This window comes from Aulostomus chinensis, chromosome 8 (assembly GCF_037954235.1).
Source record: "Aulostomus chinensis isolate RoL2024-O1b breed Wild chromosome 8, RoL_Achi_v1.0, whole genome shotgun sequence".
Lineage (NCBI taxonomy): Eukaryota > Metazoa > Chordata > Actinopteri > Syngnathiformes > Aulostomidae > Aulostomus > Aulostomus chinensis.
Genome location: NC_141327.1, coordinates 30,233,769 through 30,248,347, shown reverse-complemented (window position 1 = coordinate 30,248,347; position 14,579 = coordinate 30,233,769). Strand labels below are relative to the sequence as shown.

Genomic DNA, 14,579 nt, shown 5'->3' with positions numbered 1-14,579 from the left:
ATACTCCTCGTCCCTGCCAGGTCTTCTTCAGTTGGACTACAAATACTCCTCGTCCCTGCTGTGCTCTGTAATTATAACATTCTGTGTTGCAGCCTCCAGGGTGGCTTGATTTGGGTGGGGTTGCTGTGTTTGCCCTGTAACCTCAGGCTCAAACCCTGCCAGCTGCAGGGGTCACTGGCGGGTGTTGGGGGGTCTTCACTCGTCCAGTTCACTTGGTTACTGCAGCTTCCGACTGCTCACGAATTCAACATCAAACTGTCCGTCAGGATTCCCTGCTCCAGGCAGGCTCCTACGTTCCACTGGGAATGTTGGCTGGCTCCTGGAGCGATGAAGGGATTTGTTGGTTAATACCACCTGAAGCCGGTGGGGGCGACGGAGGGGCTGTGGAACCTGGCTGCTGGATTGAATTCAGCGTTCAGGATCCGTCTTCCTTTCTTTTTATTTTTGCGAGTTTTCATACTTTTTTCAGTATACTTTAAAATATATTTGTGTTTATTCAATACATCCCAGACTGAGGAGAATAACACTCACATACGAAAGAAAAGGGGGAGGGGCGCGTTATTACCTGAACCCGGCCTACCAAACCTGTCACGTGACGCGGAGGTGACCGCTCCTGTGCGCTCGCGACTCTCCACACCCAGGAGACACCGCTGGGGAGGGCCACGGTGCGACGGAGAAGGATGAGGAGGTCGGTGACCGATCAGGATCGATCATTCTGCTAACCGGTTCCGCACTTCCCGTTTGACGTCACCGAGGAGCCCATCTGACAGGTTAGATTGCTTGAGATGAAAGTGACGCGCAGCGACGATTCAGGGGGAATGTTGTTGTCACCTGAATGTGGCTTATTGGAAAACTGGACTTTCACAGTGAAAACTGTCATTTGAGTGGCATGTGGTTCAGGTTCAAGTGGAGATGTCAAACCTAAAGTTTGCTGTCGAGTTTCTAACGCTGAGTTTGTGTCCAACGGCGTGAAGAAACACGTTCCTCCAGTTCTCCAGCTGCATTAGGAGGACCACATTCCACCTGTCACGCTGCTCCAGAGGAAAGATCCTGCTTCCAAGTTGCGTTTTAGTTGGACAAAAATGTCCACTTGACCCAGAAACGGTGCAAATCCTAAAATCTTCTGGTGGCAACAGGTACCAGGCTCCAACACGCAGAGAGAGGCTGTCTGTCTGTCTCGCTGTTGTAGAGAACTGAGACAAACTCCAGTTCAGGGATTAAAATCACAGCAAAGCTCAAAGAGTGTGAATTGAGAGTGAAAGTCAAACGAACACACATCCACGCACGAACATACAGTTATACAACGCCAGCTGCAACATCCCGAAGATCAAACACTGGACGGTTATTACATCCCGAAGATCAAACACTGGACGGTTATTACATCCCGAAGATCAAACACTGGACGGTTATTACATCCCGAAGATCAAACACTGGACGGTTATTACATCCCGAAGATCAAACACTGGACGGTTATTACATCCCGAAGATCACACACTGGACGGTTATTACATCCCGAAGATCAAACACTGGACGGTTATTACATCCCGAAGATCAAACACTGGACGGTTATTACATCCCGAAGATCACACACTGGACCGTTTTTACATCCCGAAGATCAAACACTGGACGGTTATTACATCCCGAAGATCAAACACTGGACGGTTATTACATCCCGAAGATCAAACACTGGACGGTTATTACATCCCGAAGATCAAACACTGGACGGTTATTACATCCCGAAGATCAAACACTGGACGGTTATTACATCCCGAAGATCAAACACTGGACGGTTATTACATCCGGAAGATCACACACTGGACGGTTATTACATCCCGAAGATCAAACACTGGACGGTTATTACATCCCGAAGATCAAACACTGGACGGTTATTACATCCCGAAGATCACACACTGGACCGTTTTTACATCCCGAAGATCAAACACTGGACGGTTATTAGATCCCGAAGATCAAACACTGGACGGTTATTACATCCCGAAGATCAAACACTGGACGGTTATTACATCCCGAAGATCAAACACTGGACGGTTATTACATCCCGAAGATCAAACACTGGACGGTTATTACATCCCGAAGATCAAACACTGGACGGTTATTACATCCCGAAGATCAAACACTGGACGGTTATTACATCCCGAAGATCAAACACTGGACGGTTATTACATCCCGAAGATCACACACTGGACCGTTTTTACATCCCGAAGATCAAACACTGGACCGTTATTACATCCCGAAGATCAAACACTGGACGGTTATTACATCCCGAAGATCAAACACTGGACGGTTATTACATCCCGAAGATCACACACTGGACGGTTATTACATCCCGAAGATCAAACACTGGACGGTTATTACATCCCGAAGATCAAACACTGGACGGTTATTACATCCCGAAGATCAAACACTGGACGGTTATTACATCCCGAAGATCAAACACTGGACGGTTATTACATCCCGAAGATCAAACACTGGACGGTTATTACATCCCGAAGATCCATTTGAGGGGGAAAACCTGGTCATATCAAATTCATTTTTTGCCAAGTGACTCCAAATCTAATTTTCTTGTATCACTGGAGTTATCGGAACAGCATTTGTTTTTCATGGATAATCATATTTTTTACCTCATTTATATTCTTCCCATTTTTGATGGTCTAGTTTTCTGAGAACTTCCTTTTGTTACAAGTAATGCATTTGTAAAGGAAGGTCTTATCTGACTTTGATGTAATTTTGCAACAAGTTCCTCATTTTGAATGAAGAATTGCAATTCATTTCTATCAAACTTTATTTGATTATTTGGCCATGGAACCGGGGGCTGAGGCCAGGACCAGAAGACTCATCCAGTCAAGTCCAGTCGGGTCTGTGTGTGTCTCCATGTCCCTCCATCCGTCCCTGCTGCCTCTGTCCTAGTCAAGCAGGTCTAGAACCTCCCTCCTCTATGAATCTGAAAGGGGGAGAGAGAGAGAGAGAGAGAGAGAGAGAGACGGAGGACAGGGACAGAGAAAAGACAGATAATGGAAAATAGACAGATAGAGAAGGAAAGAAAGAGAAAGAGAGAAAGGAGACAATGAGAGACGGACGGGGACGTGGACAGGCTGGAAGGAGAAAGATGGCAAACATCAACAACAACTAGCTTCCAACAATCACATCTCCAGGTTACTCCAGCACAATATTAGCATTTAAGTGCTCGCAAACAGAGGACTGATGCTAATACTAGTACAGTACTGAGAGTACTGATATAAATACTACAAGCACTAATACTAATACTGAAGCTAAGGGTGGCAGCTGGAGCCTCTTCAGGTCTGGAGCCTCCTCCAGCAGCACCAGGATCTGGGATGAGGGGAGAAGAAGAGGAGTCAGTAACACGTCTGAGGACAGGAGGAGGAGAGAGAAGCCCAGTGCATCATGGGAGATCCCAGCAGTCTGAGCCTATCGTTTTTCCATCGCCTGATAATGTACCAGCCACGCTCGGCCAGTGCAGTGAAGGAGAAACTGTGGGTTGACCTGTGTGATGGCAGGCACCCCCCCCCCCCCACACACACACACACACACTCACAGAGGTGGCGCTATTGCAGCAGGGTCGCACACAAAAAAGCCCAACAATTGCACAAAAAATGTAGGCTCTCTTGAAGTTGCGATCAGGAGCTCAACGTTCCAGGTTGTGAGTCTAATCCCGATGGTCAGTCACTGTCTCACTAAACGCATCTTCTTGTGTTCCAGTACAAAGAAATCAAAGTCATATGTGTTGCATTCCTTCTTCTCCAAGAGACAAAAAAGTAGCCCAAAACATGCATGGTAGCTGAGAGATGCTGAGTCTTCACTCCAAGCACTAAAAGGACCTGCGGCTTGTTTCCTTGCCCTCTGAATCCAGGTACCGTGGAGTCGTGTCATCAGCTGGTGTCCTGTTCACTGGTGGTGCGACTAGTTTGAAGGGTGTAGTTAAGCCCTCACAAGCCTCATTGTGGCGTTTTAAACAAGCTGCACTGATATACGTTTGTCCTTTTTTCTATGAGCCGTCAACAATGCCTCAGTGACAGGAGTCATGTGCACGGCTGAATTGGAAAAGTGTGATTCCTCTGTTTTGGCTGAGGGAAGGAAGGAGGGGTGGGAACGTTCCTGAGCTCATTCCTGCATGCAGCTACTCGGAGCTCTGAATCCAAACGGGAGGAATCAAGCTTCCCATTGATCTGTTGTATCATGTTCTTCCTGTGTTCTGCCAGCTGAAGTTTCCAAGGTCGACCCAGCATTCCCTCATGTTCCATCCTGACTCTGCTGATTGCTTATTGGGACAAAGTTCCTGAAAATGTTTGTGTTTTCTGTTGGTTTTGACTTCTTGTTGTGTTGCTCTGTTTGTAGATGCAGAGGGAAGGAAACTTGCCAGCAGCCCGCAGGAGGGCCCGGTGGTGGTGCGTGATGATGATGCTGAACCTCCTCATCTGTATCCTGTTGGCTGTGTCATGGAGCCTTGGCCTTGACAAAAATGGACGCCATAAGGTGGTGATCCCGTCCAAGAGGTTTTGGCGGCAACAGCTATTGAGTGAGTCCTTCTGGAACAAGGAGCAGCAGCGTCTGGACTTCATTTACAACCCCATCATCAGCTCTGCACTCTCAACAGTCTCCAATATGGAACTGTTGGATTGGCTGAATGACACCGGACCGCTCAACCCCTGTGAGCCAGACTATAGAGTTCTCACAAAAATTGTGGACTACAACACCCTTCCACTGCGCTTCCAGGATTTCCTCTTGCACATGCGCTGCAGGACCTACCCCTTACTCATCGACCAGCCCCATTTATGTGATGAAACGCCTTTCCTGCTGCTGGTGGTCAAGTCCCTGGTCCCTCATTTTGACCGGCGGCAGGCTATTCGTGAGACGTGGGGGCGAGCAGGTGTTGTAGCCAATCGAACTGTTTGTACGGTGTTCCTGCTGGGCAACACCATGCCCCAGGACCACTTCCCAGACCTGCTGGAGATGCTGGGCCAGGAGGCAGAGCTTCATGGGGACCTGCTCCAATGGGACTACAGGGACACCTTCTTCAATCTAACCCTGAAGGAAGTGCTCTTCCTGGAGTGGTTCAGCCAACGCTGTCCTCACGCCCAGTTTGTCCTCAAGGGTGATGATGATGTCTTCGTCAACACTTTGCGAATCATTGACCTCCTGGAAGGTTTGCCTGAGGTCCGGGCCAAAGATCTGTTCATCGGGGATGTTATCACCAGTGCAGGTCCACACAGAGACAGGAAACTCAAGTACTTTATCCCAGAAAGTGTGTTTGTGGGAGTGTACCCACCGTATGCTGGGGGCGGAGGGTATTTATTTTCTGGGGAACTGGGGCTGCGCCTCTATAATGCCTCCCAGCAGGTAGTCTTGTACCCAATTGACGATGTCTATACAGGCATGTGTCTGAAGAGGCTGGGCCTGGTCCCCGAAAAGCACACAGGCTTCAGGACCTTTGACATTGAGGAGAAATACCGGGACAATCCCTGCGTCCACAGGAGCTTAATGCTGGTTCACAGCCGGACGCCACAGGAGATTTTGAAGATCTGGCAGTGGATTCTTCATCCCGAACTGGACTGCCAGTGAACACTGATACCTGTTGATTCGTTGTTGTTGTTGTTGTTGTTGTCGTCATCATGCAATGACCATTAGTACACACCTTTGCCGCTCTGAGCTGGTAAACGTGCAGCTGCTGTGAGCGGCTGCTGATGACCATTGTGGTTACACGTTTTTGCCAGAATTTTTCTTTTTGTCAAAGTAAATGGAATATTTGGAAAAGGAAAAAGGAAAACATGTAAATGGACGGGATTTGCTTGTTGGTCTGGATTGTCTTTAAAGGAACATGTCAGTTTTTTGGGAAATCCTCTTATTCTCCATCAATCTAAGAGCCAGACGAGCAGAAAGCGACCGCTCCTCCTCCTCCTCTCCCTCATCCTCTCTTCCAAAGTATGTGATAAGTAGCCGCAGTCGCTTTGTGTCTGATTCCAACATTACAAGATCTCGTCCTCATGAAAAACAAACACAATGCTGGTTCTATCAGAACTCCCAAGTTCCCTTCAATAAATATTCATGATTTGACGTTGTCGACTACCAAAACATATTTTTGTAAGGTCCACATTACAAGTCAGTTTTCAAGTGCAGGAATTCTGAGACAATGAAAGTTTAGCCTGACGTCCTGCCTAAGTGGTCCTCTGCTCCTCCATCAATTTATGGAAAAAATACTTCAGGATCCCACAGTGCTGTCGAGTATTTTAACACCACAAACAGAACCCTGCTTCACACCACATTGTCTAAATGTGGATGTGTGTTTAAACACACAACGCAGTAAATTATCTTTATTTACAGTATTTTTTCTATGAGAAACCAGTACTACTATGACATTAGTGCCCTCAGAAAGTATTTTTAGTTCTTAAAATGTCTGTGAACAAGGAGCAGAACTCCAAGTCCTCATATCACAAACAACAGTGACCCCTGCTGGCCAAATGTGCGAGCAACATCCAGGAAACTCAATCAGCTAAGTGATGAATTTCAGCTGCTCAGGCTGGAGAAGAAAACAGAATCTGTGAAGGTCAAGCAGACTTCATTTTCCAACACAATTCGTCGTTTAGACAAAGATTTGGTGGTAAAATGCCTCGAAGGAACAACTTTACTCTAAAAACTCTTTTGCCTTTATTTCTGCTCATACCTGCGATAGTTTGGATACACAGTGATGCACAGGTGAGTCGAGGTCCCTGTGAACCCACCTGGTTCTCAGCGGGTATATTATTTTAACTGTGTATTTGTTCCTGTAGGTGAATGGAGGAGAGGAGGCCAACACACCCCCAGGTCAGGGCAGCACCAACTCACCGTTTGCCTCTGACTGACTGAGTTGTTGGTCCTGGTCACTGCTTGTTTATGATGGAACACTTATTTAAACAGCACTTTGGATAGAAAACGTGCTGTACAACAAAATATGAAATGCGAATGACATCTAGCATATATAAGTGAGCGTATAAAGGGATCAGTAAGAATACAGAGAACATCAAGAGCCGTAGGTGGGATTTTTAAGTCTTAGTTAAATAATAATAGTAATCATAACATGAATATAGCTGTCAGTCAGTAAAAACCTCTTTGTTTTGTCATCATTATCAGCAGTGATTTCACATTTGGAGCAGTCTGACGGGCTGAATTAGACACGCGAAGACATTCTTTGTCTGCAAGCTTCACGTCTCAGAACCTTTCTGGAAGTTCAAAATGATATTTCAAAGCTTTGATCGTTTTATTTTTATTTCTGAAGCATTGAAGAGACGCCGGGGGTGGAAATACCCTCAGAGCACTTTTGAAAACTTGTGCAACAGCATGTGCTAACACTCCTCACGTCCAATACTCTCCGCGTCTCCCTCAGATGGACACGAAGACGATGGCACTGCCTTCTTCGCTCTGCGGAGCTGCCACCAGCTGCTGCACGGTGATAATGGCGAGTTTTTCTCGCCAGACTATCTGTGCTCCAACCCGCCTCTTTGGTGCAACTGGACCATACAGGTGGATCCTGGGAAACGGATTCATCTCCACTTGGAGGACTTGGCCTCTGAAGACGCCTGCCACCTCAAACAGGACCAGATCCATGTGGATGACCCAGTGGGCCACTTCAGGGGTCACAAGGTCCTGCAGAAATGCTGGCAGGAGGCCAAATACACGTCCTCGTCCAACACTCTGCACGTGGTGCTGCTTATCGGTGGGTGGCCCAGCCAGCAGTACAGGGGCTTCTATGGCCGCTACCAGACGTTTGGACCACCGGTGGTTTACCACCCACGAGAGGGCTTCACGGAGAGGAACAGGAAGTCCGACCCATCTCGTCAACCTTCGGACTTCAGTGACTCTGGTTCTGTGAGGGACCCATCACCTGCCAGTACCGTGACCCCTGACCGACCTTTGGAGGCCACAGACCCTGAGGTAACTCGACTCGTGGGACTCGGCAAAGTATGGGTGTCGGCCCAGAAACCCTAGTCAGGTTGATGTTGACAGCTGAGTGTGTGACACTAAAGAGCAGTGAAGGGTGGTGTGTACCCTGGCTGGGCTCAGTGGACACGACGCTGGGGGACGTCAGCATGGTGGCAAGCACTGATAGCACAGAGCAGCTCGGCTGATTAGAACCTCAACATGTTCTGAATGTCATCCAATCTTCTTTATTTAGGCGGCTGAAAACTACCCTACAAACTCAGAGAACTACAACCATGTCTACGCAGTCACAGCTGTGTTCTCAGTCCTGACGCCAACAGTTCCAGCGTCCACGCCGGGGACCTCCCGCTCAGAAAGAGGCGCCGCCCACACTCCACCGGACCTGCCTGATCCAGCAGCTCCACCTCAGCAACCCGAGAGTCTGAGCTATCATGCAAACTCCTCCCATCACACTCCAACAGCCACACAACCGAGTGTGGAGGAACTTTCCGCCTTTCTAGAAGATGAGAGCAGCCGGTCAGAGGAGGAGAAGCTGGGGGACGGATCAGAACCAGCCGCAGAGGATGATGAGGGGTCGGAGGTCACGGAGGCCTCTGACCTGAAGCCTGAGCCACAGGAAGAACCAGAGGAAGATGAGCTGATTCATCCACACCCCAACATGGTGGAACCGCTGCTGGACCACAGAGGCCATCGTGAGTACATTTGCCTAAGAATGCACAGTGGGGGGGGGGGGGGGGGCACCACCAACACATCTGACAAACACAAAGACCTCGTCGTCCAAACAAAGGAAATAAAGCTTAGCAAGTCACAGCACTGACAGAGCAGCTGGACGCCTGCAGCGAGCTAAATCGATGCTAACGTTACATCAGCTACACAAAAACCAGCTCCATGACGAAGACGAGTTTAAGAAGGCAACTGAAATGTTGCTGGACATCACCTGGCTTCATGACCACGACCTCAGCTGATGTCACCTGTGCTCGCACGACGGCATTTTAATGCACTTTTTGCCTTTTTTGGAGAGTAAATGTGCAAAACAAAAAAATGGAAGCATCTGATTAAAATGAGCTCTGATGTTGGGCCGAGCTGTCAATCATAATTCACATCATGATTCATTTCCTCCAAAAGTTGTTCTGCTGTTGAGTGCAGGTGGCCTCTGCTTACGCACGGCACCTTTAAGGCCCTGAAGAACTGTCACGGCGCTGAATCGGGACGTTGACATGAAGGGAACTTAACCGTCACAGCAGCAAACATCACCACACGTCTAGGATTTGTTGGACTTTGTTTTTCTCTCTTGCAGTGAATTTTCGAAACCACTCTGAGACGCCTCACCTCCCTGGTGGTGAGTACTGAACTCTTGAAAATCGCATGGACGAGCATCACGGAAACCATCTTCTGTGTTAAAATCACGCCTTTCTCATTATCAGGGTTTTTGATATCATTTTGACATCAAAGGCCATGGCTTGCAGTGTCCTCTACATGGTGGCACATTATTGCTCAGCTTTCGTGTATTTTGACAGATCACCTGTTTGAAGTGGCTGTTGAGGTGAATCTGGATCAGGAGGAGTCCAGGAAAGAACTGCTCAGGTTACTGAACTCAGTAAAGGCTTTGGTATGTTGATGAGAGCTGATCTCTGAGAAGCAGTAGCTGATGACCATCATTCAGAACTTGTGCACCACATGAAACAACCTGGAGTCCAACAGCTCTGTGCCTTCATAGATCAGCCAGCAGCTGCGAGCGCTGCCCGTCCAGCCCTCGTTGGCCAGTAAAAGAATTAAAAGGTTGGTGAACTTGAAACAATCCCAGGTGTCCTGCCGCCTCAACATGCTGAGATGTAGAGAGAAACATCAGTGATGCCATGTTTGCCGTCTCACTGTAGCCTGGAGCTCCCAGCCATGCCGCCATGTTTGTAGTGAGACTACAAACATGGCGGCAGCGATCGTTCTCTCAGTCATACAGCATGTCAAGGCTGCAGGTTACTGCAGCACCTTTTCCTGTGAAACTCCATCAGTTTTTCTGTGGACAGAAAAAGAACTTCACCCAATCTTCCGTCAGCATGACGGCGAGGAGGTGGTGGCTGAGTTTTCATTTCCTGGTGAACTGTCCCTTTAACTTCCATTTTCTGTGGTGTATTTCACGGTTGAATGATTCAGTTTCCGTGCCTGCTCAGTGGCCTGCATGTGTTAACATTTCCTGAACTCCTCCACTACTTGAACTGCGATCTACTCAGTCTTTACTTTCCAGTTTGTTTAGCTGGATTAAGAGTGGATTAGTTGGCTCATGGAAGGTTTTTTTTGCCCAGTTTGTGTAACTTTGTGTGTGACTCATACCTCCACAGGAAGTCATGTATGGGGCTACGAGTGAGTCGTGTGAGGTCTTCAGAAAAGTGGAACTTTCCACAGAATTGCATTGCATTTTAGCTTTGACTTTCAGCACATCAGCAGGTGGAAGCTGGAGCCGTTGAGCTCAGTAGTGAGCGCAGCAACGGTTGCTCCTTGGTCCTGTGTGCAGGTTGAAGGCCGGAGTATTGTACATCATTTGGTTGAACATCGGCCAGGGGCCCGCCGGTCAGCACACCTACAGGGCCGTCCACTCCACCCTGCAGGGCCTCGTTGGCATGGGCGTCAACGGGAACCCCAAGGAGACCGTCATCCTCTCTGTGTCAACTGGAGGTAAACGGGGCTGAAATCGCCTTCAACTCATAAACGAGAATGTGACGAAGCTCATAACACGTCCATGGATGCTGTCAGGGACCCGAGCACTTCCACACTCTCTCCTCATGTAACCTTTGGAAACAAGAGGCTGAATGAGGTTACTGGACCTGGCTGGTCTGGCTTAGTGTGTTTGGTTCAAGACCACGAGCTCCTAAAGAACCCGTTTTCCACACTGAGTACCGGTTCCTTGTTGAAGTGAGAAGAACAAGTTCTCGATTAGGTTCTGGGTCTGAAACTAGCTTGTAAGTGTGAATGGCATTAGGGGTTCTGGGGTCTTCCAGGGGTGTTGTCACAAAAATTTAAGGAAAGCTAGAGTTCACTTTAGCTGGAGCACTTGTGAAACGCTGCGATGGGTGTTTGGTTGAACACACGATCGCCATTTTGAATCAGAGTTCAAAGTTTCTGGACCGGAGAGTTAAAAATGCTGAATAAGGATTCAGACATTCAAACAAACAAAAATGGGATTATTTTGTCAGATGATGTGAATTAGACAGCGAATGTCGATGTTTGCGGGCTCTGTACCAAACAAGCTTTCTCTCCTTGTTTCCCGTCGACTCTCTCACCACACAATGAGCCCAGGAAACCCAAACAAAGGAGCTTCTTTGCTCAATAATCCAGCTGAAACTTTCATTAGTCACTTCCTGTGAAACGACGTAACCGCGATGATGGAATAACTGATAACATAAAATTAAATCAAATTTGCTAACATGAGAAAAAGCACCTTGCTTGATCCTTAAAGCTGTATTGCATCATATTTGAATATAAAATATTTAAAAAATGTAGAGGCGGCCCGGTGGAGCAGTGGCCGTCACTGTGGCCCCCCATCAAGAAGGTTGTGGGTGGACCAGTGGTCCTCACTGTGGCCCCCCATCAAGAAGGTTGTGGGTGGACCAGTGGTCCTCACTGTGGCCCCCCATCAAGAAGGTTGTGGGTGGAGCCCCGGCTGCAGCACGGGGTCTTTCTGGGTGAGTCTCCATGTTCTCCCTGTTCCTGCTGGGTTCTCTCTGGTACTCCAGCTTCCTCCACAGTCCAAAGACATCAAGAGGGACCAGGTTAATCCAGACTCTAAATTGACCGTAGGCGTGGCTGGGAGAGCCAATGGTTGTCTGTCTCTATGTGTTGGCCCTGCCATGGACTGGTGACCTGTCCAGGGGGAAGGCTGCTGGGATAGGCTCCACCCCCACCACCCTGAACAGGAGGAGAGGGGGAACATGGAGGGATGGAGGGATGAATGGGTGGAGGGATGGATGGTGGATGGATGGATGATGGATGAATGATGGAGGGATGATGGATGGAGGGATGATGGATGGAGGCATGGATGGAGGGATGATGGATGGAGGCATGGATGGAGGGATGATGGATGGATGGATGAATGATGGATGGATGATGGATGGAGGGATGATGGATGGAGGCATGGATGGAGGGATGATGGATGGATGGATGAATGATGGATGGATGGATGAATGATGGAGGGATGATGGATGGAGGGATGGATGAATGATGGAGGGATGATGGAGGGATAGTAGAATGTAGCCTAATTTCCCCCTCAAGCAGTGCTTGTGACAGACTTGTGGCGAGGTTGTAGTAACCTTTTCAGCCAGAAGATGGAGACAAAGGAGCTAAACTGCAGCTTTAACCGAAACACACCAACATCCCCTTAAATTAACCTCCAGGACCCCAACAGCCCTCTCTCCTCTCACTGAATCAGGGTTGTAACAAACCGAACAGACACACTCAAGTGTTCTACACTCTCCAGCAACACACACACTCTCTCTCTCTCTCTCTCTCTCTCTCTCTCTCTCTCTCTCTCTCTCTCTCTCTCTCTCTCTCTCTCTCTCTCACACACACATACACAGTCATGTCTCCGTGTGTTGTAGATGTCAATGAGTGTGGGACCCATCTGATGTTGTGTGACATCAACGCAGACTGCGTGAACAACTTCGGTACGTACTTGTGCCGCTGCAGACCAGGCTACCAGGACGAGTCCCGGCTGGGATCGGGAGGAACCGTCTGCGTGGACGTTAAGAGTCGAGGTATTGGAGCACAAAGAAGTGTGTGTGTGTCTACCTGACGGAAGTGTACCTGGGGACACGCCCCGCCAGGATGCCAGACATGGAAATGTTCAAGTCTTGCACAAATGATGAATCCCGACTGCACGGCGACCTGCCGACATGCTGCCGTCCATGGATGTGAGGGTGAAGCTGCTGTCTTCCTGTTGCTCGCTTGCAGGTTGCACCTCGGCCGCGTCCGCTGAGACGAAAGGCATCTACGTGCTGTTCTTCCTGCTCAGCTCCCTCATCCTGATGCTGCTGGCAGCCGCCTGCACGCTGTACCACCGCCACCATCGGGGGGCGTTCCTGGTCCGCTGTCATAGCAACACCACCATCTCTCCGTCTGACCCCAACAACAACAACCACCGCTACCGTGACGACCGCTACACCAGCCACGTTGATGCCGACCTTCCCCCGCCACCCTTACCGGTCCGGGGCCCCAGGGAGAGTTGGCCCTCAGGAAAGGAGCGCTGCCCGGCCGTGGATCTGCCGCTGCTGCGCTTCAGCCCGCTGCCGCCGCCGGACGGCTACCGGGAGTCCCAGGAAGGAGGCAAGATGTGAGCAGCCTCGCTCTCAGACGCGCAATTGTTTAGTTTCTTTATGTCTATTGTTCATAAATGTGTTAAATTAAAGTCCCACCGAAACAGCAAAGACATGCGGCTCTTGCGTCTTTGCTTCGCGCTTGCTTTGTATGCGTGTATGTACAAGTGTGTGTGTACACACACACTTGTACATACAGGACAGATATTCATAATTAGTGAAGTTTATCAAAATATAACACAATTTTAGACGATATAAAATGAGTGACTAGGAGTCCCTCGGTCACATGACATGGAACCCATGGAGGAGCTTAGTTTTGAAGTAAATTGAAAACCATAACTAGAACATAGGAGATATTAATATGCAACAAAGGGATACCTCTTACATTTCCAGTCTGGTATTTTGGGATCTAGTGGATCGAGTATATCTGGTGCTGATTCGGATTCCCTGTCACATAACAAGTAAACTATTGAGAGAAGAAAATGCTTTTACTTTGACTCACAATTACAAATTTACTGTTAAATAATTCAGCATGAACCAGGCACACGTGTGTCAGGTCACTCCTGTCAGCCTCAGAACCACTGGAGCTGCTGGTCCGTCCTCTGTCCTCCTCCCGCTGGACCTTCTGCTCCTTTGACCCTGAACCATCAGACTCTCCTCTCCACACGTTCTGAACTCAGCATCTCATGATCGATGCTGTTGTGGTTCAAGTCCTACGTCCTAGGTAGATCCTTCAGAGCGTCATGGCGGGGAGAAGTGTCCGAATCAAATGACTTATCAACAGGAGCACCCCAGGGGTCGGTGCTCGGCCCCCTACTCTTCTCTTTATTCACCACCTCACTCGGTGCTATAATCTGTTCACGTGGCTTCTCCTGCCACTGCTATGCTGACCACACTCAGCTCTTCCTGTCTCCTCCACCTGAAGACACGTCTGTCTCAGCTCAGATATCAGCAGGTCTGGCTGATGTCTCCTCATGGATGAAGGAAGGCCACCTTCTACTAAATCTGTCCAAAACTGAGCTCCTTGTCCTCCCAGCGTGTCCCTATGTTCAACCACAGATCAGCGTTCCGCTCGATTCACATCAACTCGTGCTCACAAACTCTGCCAGGAATCTGGTGTCATGATTGATGACCAGCTGACCTTTAAGGTTCACGTGGCCTCGTTGCTCGGTCTTGTCGATACGCCCTCTAAGACACCAGGAGGATCAGACCCCACCTGACACAATGAGCCACACAGCTTCTGGTGCAGGCCCTTGTGATGTCATCATCGACCAAGGCTGCTCTCTCCTAGCAGGCCTCCCTGGTGGACCTTAAAACCTCTGCAGACGA

The 14,579-nt window shown here is 48.9% G+C and overlaps 2 protein-coding genes across 2 annotated transcripts; both read left to right on the top strand.

Moving 5' to 3' along the window:
• The first annotated feature begins 196 nt into the window (after nucleotides 1-196).
• Nucleotides 197-6,212, top strand: b3gnt2a (UDP-GlcNAc:betaGal beta-1,3-N-acetylglucosaminyltransferase 2a). The gene is made up of 2 exons (XM_086212386.1): nucleotides 197-770; nucleotides 4,372-6,212. Exon 2 carries the CDS (start codon nucleotides 4,372-4,374, stop codon nucleotides 5,593-5,595), a length of 1,224 nt encoding a protein of 407 aa, XP_086068512.1. The 5' UTR covers nucleotides 197-770; the 3' UTR covers nucleotides 5,596-6,212.
• Nucleotides 6,213-6,513: 301 nt separating this feature from the next.
• Nucleotides 6,514-13,352, top strand: LOC147258054 (uncharacterized). Its single transcript, XM_086212385.1, has 10 exons — nucleotides 6,514-6,726; nucleotides 6,801-6,834; nucleotides 7,394-7,941; nucleotides 8,183-8,639; nucleotides 9,245-9,286; nucleotides 9,465-9,556; nucleotides 9,665-9,726; nucleotides 10,457-10,617; nucleotides 12,537-12,692; nucleotides 12,889-13,352. The coding sequence occupies exons 1-10, from the start codon at nucleotides 6,637-6,639 to the stop codon at nucleotides 13,269-13,271; spliced, it is 2,025 nt and encodes a 674-aa protein (XP_086068511.1). The 5' UTR covers nucleotides 6,514-6,636; the 3' UTR covers nucleotides 13,272-13,352.
• The last annotated feature ends 1,227 nt before the right edge of the window (nucleotides 13,353-14,579 follow it).

Excerpts from the sequence above, each read along its gene's own strand:
- b3gnt2a (XM_086212386.1), top strand. The coding sequence starts at position 4,372 with ATGCAGAGGGAAGGAAACTTGCCAGCAGCCCGCAGGAGGGCCCGGTGG.
- LOC147258054 (XM_086212385.1), top strand. The coding sequence starts at position 6,637 with ATGCCTCGAAGGAACAACTTTACTCTAAAAACTCTTTTGCCTTTATTT. Across the intron at positions 9,287-9,464 it reads GACGCCTCACCTCCCTGGTG|ATCACCTGTTTGAAGTGGCT; the intron begins GTGAGTACTGAA and ends GTATTTTGACAG. Across the intron at positions 9,727-10,456 it reads GCCAGTAAAAGAATTAAAAG|GTTGAAGGCCGGAGTATTGT; the intron begins GTTGGTGAACTT and ends TCCTGTGTGCAG.